A 22,828-nucleotide genomic window follows, 5' to 3' on the forward strand; every position below is an offset into this window, starting at 1 on the left:
GGATGCTTCCTGGCACTCTTAAATAAAGATTACACTATGAGAATATTTTACTGGCTGGTGCGCTAAGCTTTTTCCTTTGATAGTATGCGGTTTGAATTCACCTGGTCTAAATTATTTATTGGAGCCTTAAAATGGGATATCATCTTCGGTGGTAATTGGTGATGGTGGATATTGTCGTGCATGACCAAATTTCCTTGATGTGATTACCTGAGTGTTTTTTACTGTAGACTAGCAGCAAATCTTTATGTTGCATTTGAACTTTTCACGGGGTACGACCAACATCGATAGGACTACCAATACTTTTATTGAGTGTACATTGCGGATCCCTTGACCCCTTAAAGGGGCAGACACCTTATATGGTAAAGAACCACTGGGGAAGAGAGAACGAGATATGGATGATTATGACCGCTGGAAGTGGCGCTTAAGGCCTGTGATGTGGGTAACAGTTATAAGGGAAGGGCGCTCTTGGCAAGGTTTGCGATGGAGCACGTGGTACTTTTTTTTCGTAAAAGCATAATCCCTAAAACTAATGTAAATGGATCACCCAGGGTTTATCTCTCTAAAAAGGTCTACAGCTATTATTATTAGACATTTGTTCCTGAAAAAAATTGAACAGTAGATAACCTTAGCAATAGAGCTATCCGCTCTCTCAATGCTGCCAAACCATTAGACAGCATCGAGTGCCCCCATTTCTGAGAGGTTCTTTCTAGGTTAACATTGGGAGAAACCTTTATCGAGTGGGTTGCCCCTACTATTCGCCCTGGCTTTAGAACCCCTTGCCACGCTGATGCAAGAGTCTTCTTCTATCAACAGGTTTCTGGAGAGGTACCTGGGAGGAAAAAAAATCTCTATGCCGACACAAATGTTTCTTTGCAAAGTGTTATGCCACTCATTAAAACAACGTGGTAGATTCTTGGGATTTACCATGAATTGGAGTAAGTCCGTTTTAATGCCTCTGGGTGATATAACCAACCCCTTGCCCAAATGTGCCCTTCAAATTTAAGTGGTTCATTGTTTTATATATTTAGGGGTGAGGTTACCCCTGATACTCAACATATGTAGCTCTAAACATTCAGCCTATCTTGTGTTACTTTAACCAGTTGCCGACCACCCGCCGCAGTTTTACTGAGGCAAGGTGGCTCAGCTGCACGAATCGATGTAACTGTACTTAGGGGGGCGCGCACGCACCTGCTGTCCCCGCAATGTTCTGATTCGGTCCAGAAACGATCAGTCATCAGGTCCAGGCCAATGATTTTTGGCCTGGACCTGGTGATCGGTTCTGACCAATTGCAGAACGTCCTGTGCAACACAGGCACAGGAAACACAGGCACAGGAAATTATGTAATCTCTCCTGGAGCCCTTTTCGGTTCCAGCATGAGAGAAGAGAGCATCAGACAGCACACAAGCACTACACTGACACCAGATCACATAGGCACACATTCAGGCAAACAGTCCTCGACAACCTTTTTCACCTGTGAGTCACACTAGGTCCCTTTAAATGTATTGGCCAAAATGTCCAAACAGAGGTACACTAGTGAAGAGGCCTACACAATGCTGAGCATGACAGATGAGAGCGATGGGGGAAGCTTCACTGTCAGAACCAGGCTCAGCATTTGAACCTGTAGAGAGCAGCAGGACCCTGACAGTTAGCTCTGACGATAGAGTAGAAGTCCTTGCTAAGGTCAGGCGTACCCGACCCTGTTCTTCTGCTGCTGAGGTGCAACAATCGCTGGGTTCTCATATGCAGCAGAGTGTCGGTACTAGTGCCGCTCAACCTTCTGGTGAACTGGCAAGCACCAGCAGCCTTGTACATCCTGGTCATAGTCAAACCAGCACTGCAGTAACACTTGGTAACGTGGCGAGTCCCATAAGTGCACTTCAAGCTGGTGCAGTGGCTAGCACAAGTAGTGTCCCGCAGCCACCAATAATTCAAAGACAGGCCCATAGTGTCCTTCCTGATGCACTTGCAAATCCTGACTGGGAGCCCACCACTTCTGCAGCACCCGTACTTCCCTCATTCACTGGCCAACCTGGAATTCAGGTGGAAACAACCAAATTTTACTTCCCTTGGTTTTTATGAGCGGTTTTTCATGGAAGATCTGTACAGAGCCATCGTGGACCAAAGCAACTTATATGCCTATCAATCGCCACAAATCCAAATTTGACCCTTTCCAGAGAATTTGCATGGAAACGTATAACTGTTTCTGAATTTAAAACCTTTCAGGGCTTATCCCTCCTAATGGGCATTGCCAACCAGAAGTTTGCAGCCTTGTATATGCCCCAACAAGCTGTCTGCGTTGAGGAGTCCCTGATTAAATTTTCTGGCCACCTTGCTTTCAAACAGTTTCTCCCAAGCAAGCGTGCCAGATATGGGGGTCAAGATGTATAAGCTCTGTGACAGGGCTACAGGCTATACATGTAGTTTCCGGATTTACGAGGGAAAAGATAGCAATGTGGAGCCCCCCCAACTGCCCAGACTACATGGGGAGCAGCGGCAAAGTTGTTTGGGACTTGGTGTCACCCCTATTCAAAAAGGGGTACCATTTATACATGGACAATTATTACACAAGCGTGACACTTTTTAGTCACCTTTTTGATTTTGGAATTGGAGCATGTGGCACCGTGCGACCTAATCGCAGGGTTTCCCTCAACGGCTTGAAGATACCCGACTTAGATGGGGGGGGGAGATGGGGGGGGGGGGGGAGCCTGCTTGAGGTGTAGTAAATTGCTTGCAGTGAAGTGGAGGGACACACCAAATGTTTTCGTTGCGGTCCTCTATTCATGCAGATACAATAATCCAAATCGCAACAGCAACTGGTGTTGAGAAGCCACTCTGTGTCCACGAATACAACCTTAACATGGGGGAGGCAGGATGAATTTCAACGACCAGATGGCGCCTTACTTAATTGCCCGTAAGGCCAGACAGTGGTACAGAAAAGTGTCTGTATACTCATTCCAATTGGCTCTGCTGAACACTTATGTGCTATGCAATGCGTCAGCAATAAGTGGATCCTTCCTAGATGCAGTGAGCCAGCTGCATGAGAGGATGTCCTACCTCGTACCCCTGCCCAAAGGGCACCCCAAAGAAGAGGTTGTGTTTGTAGAAAGCGCGGATATAGGCTTGACAACTGCTATTTTTGTCCCCCCTGTCCTGATCAATCTGGTCTCTGCATTTGGGACTGTTTCAGTCGCTACCACACACTATAGAGTTATTAGTATAGGGTACAGCACAGTTTAGGGCACACTTTTACAGAGGGTCTCGAAAGATGTGGACTATCGCATTTTTAGAGACCATAGCCTGAAATAGTTTTTATAAAGTTACAAAAAAATAATTAAAAATAAAAAAAGCCAAAAATAGTTGGAGTTAATTTTCTGTTCTTACTCTACTGTTCTACTTTTACTGTACTTTATAATATATGTTTTATTGTTACTGTTTTTCATTGTGAACCACAGGTTTCTTTGCAGATACCACCATTGTACTGTTTTACTGTATGTTATATTAGAAGGTTTCATTGTTACTGTGTTTTATTGTTAACCAGAAAAAACAAAGCAGCCACAATTAAACTTACTAGTTTACAGTATGGCAAGGAAGTTTGGCAGTCCCAAATGCTAGGATCCATTTTATGCTGCCCTGTTGCAACATTTAACAGGATGTGATTATAGATGTACATGACGACTACGACGACTGACATTGATCTAAGTGCCCTAGCACACTTCGTAACTAACCTTCCCTTTGCCCCTTCAACCTACAATTATCCTGTTGTTGAAACTTTAGAAGTATGTAAAGTCAAGTCTACAGGTTAGGGGCTACCTGAGCAGTACCCCCATTATGGTGCAAGTATAACTAATTTGGAACTTACTAACAAGGGTTTTTATCTTGGCAAGTGAAGGGCATTTGAATGATAGCTCAGGTATACTCAGGAAAAACATACTGAAATCTTTCTCTTCCGAGTTTTAATATTCCAAAACAACACTTTTACAAGTATCTGCAGTTGCGCCATGGCCGCCATACACAAAGCTGAGAAAAGATCCACGCCTATTCAGGGAGGTCATGGTCAAACTAATAAAAAGGGCATGATCTCACACATCTATGCTGCTCTCTCTCTTACATCAGGTTTACAACACCTACAAAACCGTTTGGATTGGGTAAGAGAGATTCTCCAGTTTGTCCCAAATGTAATTGTGGTGTGGGAGATCTAATTCCTATAAGTCTTGGAGAAGTCCAAAGCTTTTTACGTACTGGACAAATATCCTTCAAACTATATGCTCAGTATATATCTCTTCACCTCAAGATCCTTCAGTTTGTTGCCTGGGTGCTCTAGATGAGAAAAGGTTTACACCTCCTGTACTCACTGCTATATTAAGTCTTCTTTTTGTTGCATGTACGCAAGTCGCATGTTTTTGGCTGTCTCCTCATTCTCCCATGATACAAGGAATTGAACAGGTAAATTCCATATTGATAACAGAGAGGGAGAGACTAACAACATTGTAAAGGGTTACGCTGGCATGCTAAAGAATATTTCAGGTTTGAAATGCCAGAATAAAGATAAATAATATTGCTTAGTGTAGGAATTAAAAAGCCCTTGAAGAAGCTAAAACACAATACCACACCATAGAGGCTTCCTTCACGCAAGTTTATTAACCTGGGTTTGACTGTTTGAGCCTGTGTCAATCTCATCCTGCCTCCTGCATGCCTCTGCTAGTATGGCTCGGTGGGTGGGATCCCACAACTTCTCCTTTCGCTCTTTCTAGAACATAAAAAAACAAAAATTAATGAAACAAACAATATCCAAAAATAAACAGTGCCAAACATAAAATGTAAAATCTGTACTAAAAATCTAATTCTGGTAAGGTTAGGTGTCTTTATTGTTTTATGGTTTTAACATGTAAAAACATTTAAAGTGTCAGTACGGTATATATAATATATATATATATATATATATATATATAAAATAAAAGGCACCAACTGCTTAACTACTTTAGAAAAAGAACAAATATTTTTCATTAAAAAAAAAAAAAAAAAAAAAAAAAAATCATCAGCATTTCTGGCTGTGCCAATTTACTTAAAACCCCCAGAACGGAATAGATTTTCTGAAAGCAGAAGCCTTGCAGAATAAAAAGATAGCTGTTTCAATTTAAATAGATAGATAGATTGATAGATAGACATCGCACAGGTGATTAAATACCGCCAAAAGAAAGCCATTTGTGGGGAAAAAAAAAAAGGACATCAACTTATTTTAGGTACAGCATTGCACGACCACGCAATTGTCAGTTAAAGAAACGCAGTGCCAAATCGTAAAAAATGGCCTGGTCATTAAGGGGGCAAATCCTTCTGGTCCTAAAGTGGTTGAATTCTATGTCTTCACACTGATCTGTTGCGCTTCTGTTGTGGTGTTAAAAAATCTGCTTGCCGCACTTTTAGTGCATATTTGGTCAGTTACAAAAACACACCAAAAAAGCAGTAAAATCGTTGCAAAATTGTGCAAGTTTTTCAGCAGCCATTATTGGCAATTTTTATTTTATTTTATTTTTTCATTTAATTGTCAAAACACCGATAACCCTATTTTAGGCCGATCTTTAACGGCCAATATATTGGTGCATCTCTAGTTATGTTTAGTTGGCACTTTCACGCCCTTCTTGCCTAGGCTTATTTTCAGCTTTCAGCGCTGTCATACTTTGAATGACAATTGCGTGGTCATGCAACACTGCATACCATTTACATTTTTTATTTATTTATTTATTTTTTTTTTTTTTAAGACAAAGAGCTTTCTTTTGGTGGTATTTACTCACCGCGTTTTTATTTTTTTACTAAACAAATGAAAAATTACAGAAAATGTTGAAAGAAAAAGAAAACTGGCATTTGTTTACCTGTGAACAACTGATCACATGGTAAAGAGCCTACGTCATCGGCTCTTTACCACGATGGGTAATGCACGCCCTAGCAAAATGTGCTGTCATATGACGTCCTCCAAGAACAAGAGCAGTCCAGCCCAACTGTCATTTTACAATACAGCGTGAGGGAAGCAGTTAATATAAGTTTTAGCTTTTTTTTTCCTACTTTAAATTTACCTTTATTGCCATCAGAAGGCATTAAACTACTAAAGCAATGACAACTATTATTTATGGAGACATTAGGGTCCCCACTTTATCTCCCCATTTTTAAAGAATTTACCTGAGCAGAGATCTTTACAGCCGTCAATCATTTTTGCTTTGCAGCTAGGAGCCGGCTGGGAATAAAATAAGCACAAGCTGATGGCATTAGCTTGTGCTCAACCCCTCACTCTTTGTAAGTACGCAATGGGGTTTATTTACTAAAGCTAGAGGGCAAAATCAGTCACACTTCTGCAGAGAAACCAATCCGCTTCCAGGTTGTATTGCCAAAGCTTAAACAAGGTGAGGTTAGAAGCGGATAGGTTTTTCTGAGAAGTGTGACTGATTTTGCCCTCTCGCTTTAGTAAATAAACCTCAATATGTCCAAGATGCTGAACTAGTTAAAGAAAATGTCTCGCCAGAAGATGAAAAAGCTTTTTGAACCCCCCAAGGAAACCAGTGAACATCACACTTCGTCCCATTCTAATCTGTGCAGGGCTTTTTGAGCAGCGTTGTTGGATAGCTGCTAACAATAGAAGGAGATAGAGCTCTCACTGACAGTTCACACACCCTCTGCCCCCTTTTTTTGTAAACCCTGCCAGGCAATGGGGGAATACCTGCAGCTTGGCCATGTAATAGAAAAGCCCTGTCCTTCCTTTGAAAACTTTTTTTTTACTGCAAAGAACGTTAGTGAGCACAGACCACAATCTCCCACCCACTAGACAGCAGCCTGATATATCGAGAAGAGAAAAAAAAAAAAAAAAAGGAGAGAAAAAGAGAAAAAAAAAAGAGAAAAAAAAGAGAGAAAGAGAAAAAAAAAAAAAAGAGAGAAAAAAAAGAGAGAAAGAGAGAGAAAGAGAGAGAGAGAAAGAGAGAGAAAGAGAGAGAAAGAGAGAGAAAGAGAGAGAGAAAGAGAGAGAGAAAGAGAGAGAGAAAGAGAGAGAGAGAGAGAGAATGTTGGTGGCTTTTGTTGTTGTGAAAGACCGAGCTGGAGAGCAGAAAATCATTCACAAAAACACAAGCCTAAAATCCGTGTTGTGTTGAGAGTGGCACCTTGATGACTGTAAAATCTTCTGGATGCCAGCTGCACCTTTTCCCTGTTGGAGGATTTCTGGCAATGTGTCAGTAAACACCTAACATGGCATGGTTGTCATATTATTGTTTTTTTTTTATTTAAAAAGCTACTTTCTCTTTTCATTAGGACTCATTATCAACTTGGTGTTTGGTTGCAATTTTCCCTAAAGTCAATAGAAACATATCAAAACACAAGTCAACTGGGGTTACTCCAGTCACAAACACAAAATACCCTAGGTTATGAGGATGTTAAAAGATATGTCAAGCAAAACTAACGCTAAACCTGCTCTGTGCCACATTCTAAACCTAAAATATCCAACACTGTACAGAAAAAAAAAAAAAAAAAAAAAAAAAAAAAAAAAAAAAAAAAAAAAAATCGCTGTACTTACCTATTCTGCAGCCGATCTGGTCCAGTCCCACACTAAGTTGTCAGTGGCGGCTTCAGCGCGGAGACAGGTGCAGGAGAAGCACTCGACAACGAAAGCCCCATTGTAAGTCAATGGGTGACATCACTTCCCATTCATTTCACAGCTGTTGTCAGGTCGTCCTCTCCTGTACACAGCTTCCACTGCTGGAGGCCGGACCAGATCGGGGGCAGAATAGGTAAGTACAGTGATTTTTGTTTCACAGGGTTAGATAGATTAGGTTTAGAATGTGGCACAAAGCAAGTTTAGCATTAGTTAGGTTTTGCCTGGACTTATCCTTTAACCACTTAAGCCCCGGAAGATTTTACCCCCTTCCTGACCAGGGGGTATTTTGCGATTCGGCACTGCGTGACTTTAACGGACAATTGCGCGGTCGTGCGACGCTGTACCTAAACGAATTTGGCGTCCTTTTTTTCCCACAAACAGAGCTTTCTTTTGGCGGTATTTGATCACCTGTGCGATTTTTTGATCACGCGCTATAAACAAAAAAAGAGCGTCCATTTTGCAAAAATAGCAATATTTTTCCCTTTTTTTTATATGAAATTCCCCCAAAAATAAATGTAAAAATCAAAATGTTTTAATATTTTCGGCCAATTTGTTTTATGCTACCTATGTTTGGTAAAAAAAAAAAAAAAAAAAAAAAAAAAAAAAAAAAAAAAAAAAAAAAAAAAAAAAAAATCGCAAAAAGCGTATTTTGATTGGTTTGCGCAAAAGTTATTGCGTTTACTAACAAAGGGAAAGATTTTTGTCATTTTTGTTGTTTTTTTTTTTTAACGCGTAATGGCGGCGATCTGCGATTTTTTTTGCGGTACTGCGACAATGCGGCGGACAGATCGGACCCTTGACTGACATTTTTGACACTTTTGGGGTTACCAGTGACATTTCTACAGTAATCAGTGCTATATATATGCACTGTTACTGTAAAAATACACTGGTAGTGAAGGGGTTAACTTTGAGAGGGAGGGGCTGTGTGTGTCCCTAGGGGCGTGCTTCTAACTGTGATTGGCTGGGGCTTCAACTGTATGCAGAGTGATCAATGGATCTACATAGTAGATCCATGTGATCATCTCTCATACAGAGAGGAGAATGACAGGCAGCTTGTTTACACAAGCTGCCTGACTTTCTCCCTCTCCCCCGCCGATCGCAGAGTGGCCGGCGGCGATCGGGTCCGCCGGTCACACGCGCGGGGGGGGGGGGTCCGTGACCACGCGGGAGCGGGAGCGCGCCTCCGACGGCGCGCGCTCGCTCCCTAAACCCTCACAGGCGAGCGACGTAGACCTACGTCACTTTGCCTGTGAGGGGCTGACCGCCCACGTAGATAGTCGTGCGGCGGTCGGCAAGTGGTTAAATGTATAAATTAAAGGTCAACTGTGTTTTTTTATAAAAAATTATATAGGTTTTGAGAACTACTATTTTTCACATTACCTGCAGTCGCTCTTTGAGGGCCTTTGGATAAAAGTCAAATCCATTCTTTACACCGATATGATATCTGCCTGAAGGATTTTTCCAGCTTGTGGGAATCTACAAGATGGAAAACATAGAACTAGCAATTCTCTATGAAAACCACCAAAAATACCGGTACAAAATCGACATGGAACATTATACAGGGACTTTATAATATAAATTATAGCTCATGGATTACCCAGAAGGCCAAAATAACAAAATCAGTCTACTTATACTGTATGCCAATAGAGTGGAATTAACAAATGCCAGCTATAAATAGGATTATTAATGCTATTCTACAATAGATGCAGCATTCCTCTTCATCCAGGGTGCTTCAAAGTAAACCTAAGAAGTCAGGATAAGACATTGATGAGGTCGTTGCTGCTCACAAAACGATTTTGGCTGCATTGCGTTTGCTAAATGAATCTCAGTTCTGCAGATTCTAAACTGGATATGTTCACTGAATGCGACACGATCAATGTTGTTTACGGAGAGGTGCAGCCACAGTAAAAATCAATGATGTCTGAGCCTGCCTAAATGACAGGTAGTGACTGAGCTGTAAAAGCAGTTTTCTGAATATGAGCTGGTTAATGTCTACAATATACAGTATAGGATTGGTAAATGCTTTGCTGATCTGAGCTTTAGGAGTGAATAACACCACATCCCACAGTCGAATACACTAATCTTACAGTAAAACAATACTACAATCAAAAATTTAGGAGGTCATCCACAAATTGGATATTATGTAAATCTCTGTTTTTAAACACAGATGGTGCAATTTCTTATTTTCTCAGGCAAGCTGGTAAGTATGCTTGGAAACATATGGGGGGGGGTTTACTAAACCCAGAGCAGCTGTTCATAGCAACCAATCAGCTGCTAGCTTCAATTATGTTTGAACCCTCACCTTGAAAAATACCCCTTTCAGTTAAAAATGAAAAGCAAAAACACATACAGGTGGTCACCACTTTTCTAGGTAAATATATTTCTATTGACATTACATTAACCACAAGTCAGTAACAACCCATGCAATCCATACATACAAAGAAACCAAAACCAATAAGTTCAGAAATAAAAGTTGGAAATGCTCTCCTATACCCAGTGAAGTAAATAGCCTCAGATGATACACAAAGATGAGACAAATTTCCTTACTTAGGTTTCACATGTCTATCTGCAGTCCTTCCCCTTTCTAGATCCTTAGGAAGCGCACATCGTGTTACAAATCTTTCTTCTTCATTCAGCAGTTGGCCTGGAGCCTGGGCATACACAGTGTGAGAGCCGATTGGAGAAAAAGGCGCACACCCCCCCTCCACATAGGCAGAGGAACCAAGGAACTTGCAGAGCCGCAGTCTGAATAGACAAGCTCTCTGCTTATTAAACTAAATCCCCTCCCTTTAGCTGCTTTTATCTCGTGTGTTTGTGAACTTGTCAGAAGTTAGAATGCTGATAACAGAGGAACAAAGCAGCAGAAAGTCATGGAACTCAGAGCTTTGGAGAGCGATAAGTAAACACTGCAGATATATGGTCCTAGGTCAGATTTCATGAATGGGGTAATGGCAATGACAGCTTTAGGACTCCTCCTGTATGGACAAACTAGTCACATGCATCACTCAGGTGTGATTTTGACAGTTTCTTCCACACAGTCTTCAAATCTTGAAGGTTCCGTGGGCCTTTTCTGTAACCTCTGATCTTTAGTTCTTTCTATATATTTTCTATTGGATTCAAGTCAGGTGATTGGCTGGGCCATTCGAAAAGCTTTATTTTTATTTATTTGAAACCAATTGAGAGTTTCCTTGTGTTTGGGATCATTGCCTTGCGATCATTGTCTTGCTGAAATGTCCACCCTCGTTTAATCTTCATCATCCTGGTAGATGGCAGCAGATTTCTTTCAAGAATGTCTTTGTACATTTTTCCATTCATCCGAAGTTTGCCAGTACCAAATGCTGAAAAACAGATCCACACCATAATGTTCCCACCTTCAAACTTCACTGTTGGTAAGGTGTTTTTGGGGTGATGTGCAGTGCCATTTGACCTCCAAACATGGTGTGTATTATGGCATCCAAAGGGTTTAATTTTGGCCTCATCTGACCAGAATATATTCTCCCAGTATTTTACAGGTTTGTCTAAACTTTACATGACTTTCAACATGCTTTAGCAATGGAGTCTTGCGTGGAGAGGGTGCATACAGGCCATGGTGGTTGAGTGCATTACCTATTGTTTTATTTTAAAAAATTGTACCCGCTAATTCCAGGTCTTTCTGAAGCTCTCCACAAGCGGTCTTTGGCTCTTGGACAAACTCTGATAATTCTTTTCACTCCTCTGTCAGAAATCTTGCGAGGAGCACCTGGTAATGGCCGGTTTATAGGGAAATGATGTTCTTTCCACTTCCGGATTATGGACCCAACAGTGCTCACTAGAACATTCAGAAGTTTAGAAATCCTTCTGTAACCAATGCCATCAGTATGTTTTGCAACAATAAGATTGTGAAGGTCTTGAGAGAGCTCTTTGCTTTTACCTATCATGAGAGGTTTCTTCTGTCACACCTTGGTAATGAGACATCTTTTTATAGGCCATAAATTGAGACTAAACCAGCTGATATTAATTTGCACTAACAAGGGGCAGGATTACTTTCCAATATGATAGATTTCAGCTGTGTCTTGGCTTTCCATTCCCTGTAGATCTCATCACAAAATCCTCAGATGGAAGCCCCAACGCGTTTCCGTGGTCATGACCCCTTCGTCAGAGCTGGTCAATGTTTGGGAGCATCCATTTTTTTGGTATTAAATAAATGTTATGGTGTTAATGCACAAGGAGTTAAGCCCTCGTGTGTTTTTTGCAGTGGATTAGAGATAGCCTGATCTGTAGAGGGCTGCACCTGAAGAAGCATTGCACACCCTAGTACTGTCTCCCAGAGCACCGTAAAAGGGGGCTGGAGTATTTATTTATTTTTTTTTTAGTTTTTAATAGGAAAGCAGATGGACTGGCAGAAACGCCAGGGATTTCACACAAAGGAAGCAATTCAAAGAGAACATTATACCTTTTTATATAAGTACAAGATACAGAAGGCTTTACTTATGCTGGCCATACACTATACGAATAATCGTTCAAACTAATTTTCGAAAAACGAACACTCAGCCATGAGAGCAGACAATCGTGCCATCATGTAATGACCAATAAATCGTTCAATGGTCATAAATGAATAGGATTTGTTTGTTTTTTCACATCTACCTAGTGCAAACAGTTTGGACGAGCAACACATTAACCTTTCGAATTATCATTTGTTCGGCAGAAAGTTTACAAACCGGTCCTTTGTTTGTTCGGCTCAAAAACGTCACAACCGATTCGTTCCCATTAACTGGCCGAAAAATGAAAGAACTGACCAAATTACCGAATTTCGGCCAATTTTTCTTATAGTGTATGGCCAGCCTTGGGGAGGAATGGGCTGCATCAAGGCATACCTGCATTTAATTTATCCATTGCTGAATATGCTCTAACATGGAAACTCAGAAGAGAGTTAGGAACACACTATACGGAGGAGCCTTGAAGAGGCAGTGCGGCTTCCTCATATACTTGCAAATTAAACCTCTGTTTTTAAATGCAGACAGCGCAATTTGTTTTTTTTTTTTCTGGTTTCCTAGTTAGCTGGTAAATCTGCCGGGCATTTTGTTTTGTTGCTCTAGATTACGCAATAACCTACCAAGCAAATAAATTCACTTGTGCATCATCTACAAAAGTAGCATGGGGCCTTACCTTTAAAGTCCTTCCGGAAAGGCCAGCTACAATACCGTCTTTTGGTTCAACCACAGTACTAGTGCACACATCACCACTTCCAGTTGTATCAATGATGTCAATAATCTTGGGTTTTCCATCTGTTGTTTGCTAAGGGGAAAAATAAAAATAGTATTGATAACTTTAAAAAGCAATTGAATTGCAAGATCACAAAACATACTCCCTGTCGCTGGTTTCCTTTGAAGAAACTTCATTCCTGCTAAAAACTGGGAAGTATCTTTAAGGCTCCGTTCACATCTAGGCGTTTTGGGGCGTTTTTGGGGCGTTTTTCTGCTCTAGGATCAGCTCTCAAAACCCCCAACAAGACAAATCCTATTCATTTCAATGGCCCCTGTTCACATCTGAGCGTTTTGACGCTGTATACAAAACGCCCAACGCTCAAAAAAGTACATGAGCTTCTTTTAGGGCAGATTACAGGCGTTTTCCATTGATCTCTATTCAATCTAAAAACGCCTGCACAAAAATCGCGGTAAAAATCGCGGTAAAAACGCCGCAAAAATCGCCGTAAAAAACGCGCGAAAAACGCTACGCTCAGGTGTGAATGTAGTCTACAGTGGAGTTCCACCCTAAATTTATACTTACCTCCATCTTCTCGCTCCGGGTCACCTGAAAAACAAATGGATAATCGCAATTTTTTTTTTTACTTACCTTGTAGAGAAAATATACTCCCCTTACTTCCTTCTTCCTCCCCTCGGCGGCTACGGCGATTCATCACTTCCTGGCTTTTGCAATGATTCCTGGGAGCTGAACGTCATCGCTCCCAGGAATCAATGTGCCTGCACCGGCCCCGACGTCAGTTCCAGGAAGTGACGGCGGGGCCGGTGCAGTGCATCGTGGGACCGAAGGAGGAAGAGGACGCGGAAGAGGATCGCGCTGGCTTCAAGCTGCCCACACCTGAGATGGCAGCGCTGGACAAGACTTTTTCAAGGTAAGTATTTCTCCTAAAAGGTAAGTCCAACCCGGGACAGATCAGAGGCTAGCCATTGTGGAATGTACTAGCCCTGACTGTCCTGGGGGTATTTTTATTAAAAAAAAAGTATAACCAGGGTGGAACTCCGCTTTAACAGATAAAAACAGAATGCGTTAGAATATTGTATACAGGTTCCCAATGACCATGTTCTAGCTGCAATTTAAATGCTATCTTCACGGTTTTTATTTTTATTTTAATTCCAGCCTCCCTGTGTACCAATATACCATTAATGTTCTTCTGTTGGAGAAAAGAAAAAGCTTTCTAGATATATTTTAGGACAGGCCTTATCTCGGACTCCAGCTAATTCCATAGCAAAGTGAATGACTTCCTGGTATGGAGATTTAGGGCATGAAAACTGTTGAGACACAGGAAGAAATTCACCAACTGACCTTATTAGCACTCACCCTGCACCTGTCCTCCCCTTCTAAGAGATAGTTTCCACCCACCACTGTGCTCACATGCAGACATGCATCAGGTGCACGCCGTAGTATTGAAATCAGAAGCGTGTCCTGGGAAGTCTGTAAAGCTCACCACACACTATATAAAATTTGATTGTACAATATATGAGCTGCACAATCACGGCGTAACATCTTTCACATTATACAAAAAAATTGGCCTAACTTTACTATTTATTCATTTTTTTTTTTTTTTGGATGGCTGAGAGTGAGCAGAGAACGGGTCTGCACTGTATGAATCCTGAATATGCTGTTTTAAAAGAGAAGTATGGGGTTTCCTTTTTTCCCCCATGTATACTTATCTAGGTGGATGCTGCATCTGTCCCCCGGCGCCTCTGCACTGAGAACCGAGCGATCGAACACTGCCAATTGCTCGGTTCGGACATTTCCCTGAGTAGAGAGCTGCTGACTGTCAGTCACTGCTCTCTCCTGACTCACTGGAGCGCTGAGCTGTGGAGGGGTGGGGATCGGCTGGCTCAGCCTCTCAGCGGTTCGCTGAGAGGCTGAGCCAGGTGTAGGTCCAGGCACCTGGCAGATCACAAATCCATGATGTGAGGAAGAGATGCCTTGACCGACTTCTGTGGCGTCAACAGAGAGTGGATTTCTGCCTGCTCTCTGCTGAAAATGGGTCACAGGAGTGCAGCATGAACTGCACTCCTGTGATCCATAGGGGATGTACAGCCAAACAAGCTTTGGCTGCACATCTCCTTTAGGATCGTGAGGGGGGTTGAATCGATACTATTTTTTTTTTTTACGATCGTGCAGCTCTAATATATATATGTATAGTGTATATGGTTAGCTTTACAAACTTCCAAGTACACACCTCTATTTTCAATACTACTGCATGTAAGTACAGAGGTGGGTGGGAGCAATAACCTGGAAGAGGAGGGCAAGTGCAAAGTGTGTGCTAATGAGGTCAGCTTGTGAATTACTTCCTGTGTCTTAACAGTTTTCATGTCCTAAATCTATATACCAGGAAGTAATTAACTTTTCTATGGAACAAACTGGCTGAGGATATGCCTGTCCCAAAATACATAGAAAACGATTTTCTGCAACATAATTACGTTGATGGTATATTGTTACATAGGGGAAGCTAGAATTTAGAAAAGAAAAAAAAAAAAAGTGGACTTAAGACTTCAAGCCCATGTTCACATTGGTTCAATTTGACATGCGATTTGACATGTCAAATCAGAGGCAATTGCTGGCAATGGCACCATTGGCATCGGTGGGACGCCGACCCCATTCCCAAACGTAGTTTCTGCAGTACTTTTGGCGACTTCGGGGGGTGATTTCAATAGACATCTATGCAGGAACCCGCATACACAGGTGTGACCGCTCCAGGTGAAAGAGATTCAGGTGCAGGTCGGATCCGTCATCCGGTAAACTAGTCAAGTGCAGAAGAAAGTGACCGCACTCCGAAAATCCAATTTAAAAGAGGAGTAATTTATTCTTCATCAAATACATCAAAGATCAAACTGGTGAGACATAGGACAAAAGAAGGTAGACGCGTTTCACGACACAAGAGGTCGCTTACTCATTACCACAGCTTGTTACTCATTACCAATTGTGGTAATGAGTAAGCGACCTCTTGTGTCGTGAAACGCGTCTACCTTCTTTTGGAACCCGCATAGATGTCTGTGAAATCGCCCCGGAAGTCAGACTGAAAATGCCGGTTTGAAATAGTGTGAGTTCAGCTGAACTCCAAGCGAGTTTACCATGAAGTCAAGAGTCCCCAGAAGATTCAGGCTGGGTTCACATATATGTGAATTGGATGGGGGTTTCCCTGCATCAAATTTGCATGACAGAGGAGTGTGACCGGCTCTCAATGGAGCTGGTTGACACAGCTCCGGGGCGGCCACAGTCTGCATTTGGAAAAGGTCCTGTGCGTCTCTGGTTCCAATTTGGTGCGAATTCAGGCAGAAATTTGGACCTGAATCTTTGAACAGGGACACACCGGACCCTCTGCTGTGAGGATATGGGAGAATATGTAAACCCAGCCTAAAACAAACAATGCCCAGCTATGCAAAGCTGAGCTTCTATTTCAAACTTCTAACTGTAGGCTTATCTCCTAAACAGTTATAAAAATTCCTAATTGAGTGACTAGATGGCAGGGCAAGCTGTACGTTTGACACGCACCCCCAGCAATACAGAATGAGTGCTCTGCCTCATTGAGGCTAGCTTCACACCATTGCGTTTTTTCAGAAACGCAGGACATTTTTAACATGGGTTCCTATGGAACACATTCATATCATCTGCCTTTTTGGAATGGGTCGGGGACATTTTTAAACACAAAAACTGCTTGTTTTGCTTTTTTCGTTTAAAAGACTTCAATGAAGAAGCTGCAGAAAAGCATGTAGTGGATTTTTACCGTGATTTTGCCATGATTTGTGTTTCATGTTTTTTTTTTTTTCATCTGACCAACAACAAATTTCACAAAAAAACAAAATGCAAAAAGCACAACAGAAAAGCTCAAAAGCATAGTTTACTGTACCACAGATGTGCTGGCAGCTACTGTACATGCCCATTGGGGTATCAATGTGGATGCAGAAAAAATTTACTTTTAAATGGAGTACTGTATACAGTCCAAAGAGCACAAACATTAGCAGGAAATGGAAAAAAAAAAAGTTAAACATTCAAAAAATATTCTACCAGGATTTTCCAAAATTCAACTCCATTTACAACATTAAAGCAGAGTTCCACCCAAAAGTGGAACTTCCGCTTTAGGTAGTTCTAACCCCCTGACATGCCACATTTGGCATGTCATTTTTTGGGGGGGGGGGGGGAGAGCGGGTACCTAGTTTTGACAGGTACCCGCTCCCACTTCCGCTCGGAGCGCCGCGGCGCCCTGAGCGGAAGTTCTCCTCTCCCCCTCCCTCCCTGCAATCTTCTGGGACATCTCAGAGGTCCCAGAAGATTGCCGGCCAATCACGACGCGTAGCGCAACTCGCGCATGCGCAGTGGGTACCCGGCTGTGAAGCCGCAAACTGTCACAGCCGGGTGCCCACACCAGTGATGCCGGCGCCGCAGAGCAGAGATGGAGAAGAGCGAGGCTTCGGGCGGCCGCATTGCTGGACCGTTGGACAGGTGAGTGTGTGAGGCTGGAACTCCGCTTTAAGAGTCTGTTAAGATATATGGCTGTATATAAAAGTGTGTTAAAGGATAAGTTCACCTTTGGAACGTTACATGTTCCACCCATATTTAAAGTAATGGTATAGTCTTTTTTTTTTTTTTGTTTTTTTATTATTTCTATTAAAATAACAAACATATTATACTTAGCCCCCCGTTCACATTAGGTCGCTCCGACTTCGGGGGCGACCTGTGAAGTCGCGTGCAGCGCGACTTCGGCGCAACTTGCACGGATTTCACATAATGGAAGTCAATGCAAGTCGCCTCCAGGTCGCCCCGAAGTAGTACAGGACCCTTTTTCTAAGTCGGAGCGACTTGTGTCGCTCCTATTAGAACGGCTCCTGTACTACACAGTGGGAGCGACGGTGCACGACTTGTCAGGCTGACCAAGTCGCCTGACAAGTCGTGCCAGTGTGAATGGACTCTTACGCCCTATGCACAGTTGGTTTTGCACAGGGCAGACCAGATCCTCATCTTCTCGGGTTATCAGGTTCCTCCAGGCCCCTCCCCTCTGTTGAGTGCCCCCCACAGCAAGCAGCTTGCTATGGGATGCCCGAGCCGAGTCAAAGTTCCTTGTATCCATTCCGACACGGAGCTGTGGTTTGGACCCGCCCCCTCTCTCCTGATTGTCTAACTGAGTTTGATTGGCAGCAGTGGGAACCAATGGAAACACTGCTGTGTCTCTGCCAATCAGGAGAGAGTCCCAGACGGCTGAGGCATTCGTGGACATTGCTGGATAGAGATGTGGCTCAGGTAAGTATTAGGGGGGCTGACGCAGAAGGCTTTTTATTATATATCATCATTTATAGAATGCATTAAGATATAAATAAAATAGAAATAACCTCCGGACTTTACAACCACTTAACGGTGGAACATGTAACATTTCCAAAATGTATTTCAAAAATTTATTCTGCTTCATGTTTTTGCTAAAAAGAAAAAACATGTACCGTATATACTTGAGGTTAGTCGACCCGAATATAAGCCGAGGCCCCTAATTTTACCACAAAAAAGTGGGAAAACGTATTGACTCGAGTATAAGCCTAAGGTGGGAAATGCAGCAGCTACTGGACCCAACTGGACCACCACGAGACACAAAACAGGGGCTGCGGGCATGGTACAGGAGATGGCGCAGGTCATGGTATAGGCATGGCAGAGGTCAGAGCACAGGTCATGGCACAGGTCATGGTACAGGCATGGCACAGGAGATGGCACAGGCCATGGCACACGAGATGGCACAGGCCATGGCACACGAGATGGCACAGGCCATGGCACACGAGATGGCACAGGCCATGGCACACGAGATGGCACAGGCCATGGCACACGAGATGGCACAGGCCATGGCACACGAGATGCAGTGCTGCGGGCATGGTACAGGAGAATGTCCTGTACCATACCCGCAGCACTGCATGAGGAAATGCAGGGGCTGCAGAGGAGTCTCACTTACCTTTCGGTGAGGCGCCTTCGATTTAAAAATCACGCCGCCCGGCGCCAATACGTCACCACGAATGCACCGTCGATGCTCGGGAAAGCCCGTACACGTTGGGCTATTCTCGGGCATGCGGCACATGCGCGGTGACACATCAGCGCATAACACATAAGCCGAGAGGGGCATTTTCAGCCTGAAAAAACATGTTGAAAATCTGGGCTTATACTTGAGTATATACGGTATATGAACTGGTTCGTGTAAAAGTTATAGCATCTACAAACTATGATATATACAGTATATTTGAAAATTGATCAGTCCTGACGTACGGACGGTCTATCTCATTTCTTGAAGCCCTCAAATGCTGGGACAGTACAAATAGCCCCCAAATTACCCCTTTTAGAAAAGCACAGTCGGAGGTATTTAGTAAGAGGCATAGCAAGTTTTTTAAAGCTGCAATTTTCTGAACAAAATAAATAAAATAATTTTTACTCACTTTTTTTTTCCCATACTGTAACTAGCGCATTACAGCATCATTATATGACTGGTGTGGCAGTGATCAGTAATACTGACTGGTGACATTGTTTTTTTTTATTTTTTTACATACTTTCATCAGAGTATTTCAATGTCACCATAGTAACACTACTACTCAGGGAGGGGGGGATGGGTAATGAGGGATATTTTTTATTTTTACAATGATCACCATAGTAACACTACTACTCTGGGAGGGGGGGATGGGTGATGAGGGATATTTTTTTATTTTTACAATGATGATCATTGTAACAGCAATGATCTGTGATTGGCTACAGCTATGGTATGGGGTGGTGTGATTGGCCCAGGTACCATGCGATAGGAAACAGCTGTTATAAATGAAATTCTCTCATAACAGCTTTGTTGACATTGTGATCATGTGATTGCATAGTGATCACATGATCCCACGGCTGCCAAACCGAGCAGTGTGCTGCATGCCCCTAACCTCAAACAGGCTGGATCACGTACATATATACGCGATCCAGCTTGCCCGTGCCGGACACCACCCGTAAATGTACTGTGGGTGGTTGGCAAGTGGTTAATACCTGTTGCCAAACAACAAAATTAAAGTTCTACGCGTTTTGATGTGCTGCTATTGACTTCTGTATAATGCTGGTGCGTGATATGTAGGGGCAGTGTGTTGCGTTGTTACAACGCATTGCACAGTGTTATTTTTTTCCTAACTTTATTGAAAGGTCAAAAAATGACATTTCATTCAACTCTGTGCAACACAGTGCACTGCATCCTAAACAGTGAATACACCTTTACCAGAAAACTGTCCATGCCAATAAAGGGTGTCTGTAGATAAAAGCTGCCCCGCTTAACCTGCAATAGGCAGCAGACGGGGAGGTCTACATGCCACATCCAAAATGTAATGTTACCCATGCACACATTTAAGATAACCAGGTGTTCAGTGATGCTGGGTGCTGTAATGACCATAGATTGGAAATCATAGATAATCAAAGTGATGGAACGTCATCAGCACACCAAGGATTCCTCGCCAAGTCACATGCCTGTCGAAGGGGCCCTGCCTGGCTCCGAAACATTGCTGTATTTTTATGTGACCATGGAATAATGCTTTGGACCCTTTTGAGGAATCCTTGGTGTGCTGATGACATTTCTTGACTTTGATTGTTTACAAGCCACAGGCACAATGCTTTGCGCCCATGGCAACGTTCACCTGTCAAGCAGAAATCGGTGTGTGGCAAGCCTGCCAACAGCTACACATTCAAGTAAATGGGGAAGAGCAGCAAACAACCTGCAACTGCGTGCAATGCACGCAGCTATAGCGCATTTGTCAGCTAAAACCGGTGCGGAGTCGTCACATTACTCCCACGCTGCCTGTGGTGGAGCACGATCTAAATGCAGATCGGGCTTCAGAGGCCAGGGAGATTTAGCCACATGTACTCGTGTTTATCAGCCAACCATTTAAAAATAAATTAATAAAAATGGACAGATTTTGAGTGGCGGTTCACATTTGTGTTTTGCGGGAACGCTGCGAATATGCAGCATGATCCCACATCGCATCCACACCTCTGGTAGTTCACACTGCCCTATGCGATACGCAGGGGGTGTCAATTATAAGTTAAAGTGGAGTTCCACCCTAAAATGATACTTACCTCCATCTTCTTGCTCCGGGTCACCTGAAAAACAAATGGATAATCGCAACTTTTTTTTTTTTTTTTTTACTTACCTCGTTTAGAAGATAATATACTCACCTTACTTCCTTCTTCCTCCCCTCGGCGGCCGCGGCGAGTCGTCACTTCCTGGTTTTGCAATGATTCCTGGGAGCTGAACATCATCGCTCCCAGGAATCAATGCGCCTGCACCGGCCCCAACGTCAGTTCCGGTGCAGGCGCCGTCATACCTTGCTAAACAGCTTCTGGGCATGCCCAGAAGCTGTGCAGGGATGACGCTGCGGCACCGGAAGTGACGGCGGGGCCGGTGCAGTGCATCGTGGGACCGAAGAGGACATAGAGGATCGCGCTGGCTTCAAGCTGCCCACACCTGAGATGGCAGCGCTGGACAATACATTTTCAAGGTAAGTATTTTGTCTTGCAGGTAAGTGCAACCCGGGACAGATCAGAAGCTAGCCATTGTGGAATGCACTAGCCCTGACTGTCCCGGGGGTATTTTTATTAAAAAAAAAAAAGTTCACTGGGTGGAACTCCGCTTTAACAACACCCCCAGTTGCGATCGCATATCGCGGTGCGATCTGACAGTTCGCACCGAATCGGATCGCACTAGTGTGAACCACTATGCGATCCGATTCTGCTGCAGATAAAAAAAAAAAGCCTCATGTGCGAGTTTATTGCGGATGCGGTGCGCATTCAGCCATACAAACTGTATGGCTGAAATTCGCACCGCACATGAGATCGCATGTAATTTAGGAGCAATCGCACAAATGCGAACCGGGGCTTAAATCCACAGAAGCGAGGTGATAGAGGAATCCTCCCTTTTGTGCTATTGTATTCTGACAGCAAGGACTCCTCTGCTGTCAGAATACACAGATCAGTGCTGCAGCTAATCGGCTACCTGCGCTGATCAGACAAATTTTCCTGTTCCAATAGGTCATCTCGTCTGAAAGAGGACCAGTCATAGATGGATGGACATTTAGCCGGTCCCTGCTGAACCACCTAAATTTGGATTTATCTATGGGCAGATCAGACAATGGAGGGTGGTGTCAGTGGGGTCCCTCCAATGGCTGGCCCTCCTGTGGGCTATGGCATGCAGTGTAATGGATATGCCCCATGACTGATGTGTATGTGACTAGAATCAGAGGGCTGTGAAGTGAAAGTAGAGGAGGAAATGATCTAGTCCTGTGCTGTGTACTTCCTCCAATGGTGTGTACAGATCATCACACCTAGGCCATATCATACTCATCACCCCCCTCCAATATACCTGCATGCCCGGAGCCCCCGGGTCCACCCCGGTGTCCAGCACAGCGATCACCACCCCGCGCCCATCGTACTGTGGGTACCGAGTCAGGAACGACGCTGCCCCGGTCTCCTTCTTGGGCAGCAGGCCGTGGAAAGGGAAAGGCTCTTCGGTGCCGGCAGCCATGATAATGACAAGGAAGAGGATCGATGGCAGTTAAGGCGAACAGATAGATAGCAGCAACCTTTCCCGGCAGCGCTGCCTTCCAGGGAGACGTAAGGCAAGGTGACCACGCCTCTTCCTTACGACCAAACAGATGGACGGACACGGTGATTGTCGTCATCGGCTCCGCCCCCGTTCTAAGGCGGAAGAGAGAGCGTAGAGCAGGGAGCGCTGAGGGAGGTTCTATGGAGAGGATGTGTGGAGAAGTCTCTGCTCTGCTTATAGAGCAGTGCGGGGAGAGGGGGTATCAGGGGCGGCCACATACTAGACTACTAATGTCATACTACGGGGAGAGTTGTCACACTGCAGGCAGGCCACAGGAGGGGGACTAGGGGCATGCAGACATGTTACAGGAGATAGACTAAGACAGGGATATGCAAACTGGCCCTCCAGCTGTTGTAAAGCT

At 43.6% G+C, this 22,828-nt stretch overlaps 1 protein-coding gene across 3 annotated transcripts in view; it reads right to left on the reverse strand.

The window, feature by feature from the left end:
- Window positions 1-22,496, reverse strand: part of TPP2 (tripeptidyl peptidase 2) — a 117,566-nt gene extending 95,070 nt beyond the window's left edge. For all 3 annotated transcript variants that reach the window (XM_082244505.1, XM_082244504.1, XM_082244506.1), the window contains exons 1-4: window positions 22,225-22,496; window positions 12,780-12,908; window positions 9,015-9,110; window positions 4,644-4,748 (exon numbers count right to left, since the gene is read on the reverse strand). In XM_082244505.1, the coding sequence (XP_082100631.1) occupies window positions 4,644-4,748; window positions 9,015-9,110; window positions 12,780-12,908; window positions 22,225-22,386 (492 nt within the window). In that variant the 5' untranslated portion in view covers window positions 22,387-22,496. The remainder of the gene's footprint in view (window positions 1-4,643; window positions 4,749-9,014; window positions 9,111-12,779; window positions 12,909-22,224) is intronic.
- Between the last annotated feature and the right edge of the window lie 332 nt (window positions 22,497-22,828).

This window comes from Pelophylax lessonae (assembly GCF_965119305.1).
Source record: "Pelophylax lessonae genome assembly, chromosome: 2".
In the NCBI taxonomy this organism is placed as follows: domain Eukaryota; kingdom Metazoa; phylum Chordata; class Amphibia; order Anura; family Ranidae; genus Pelophylax; species Pelophylax lessonae.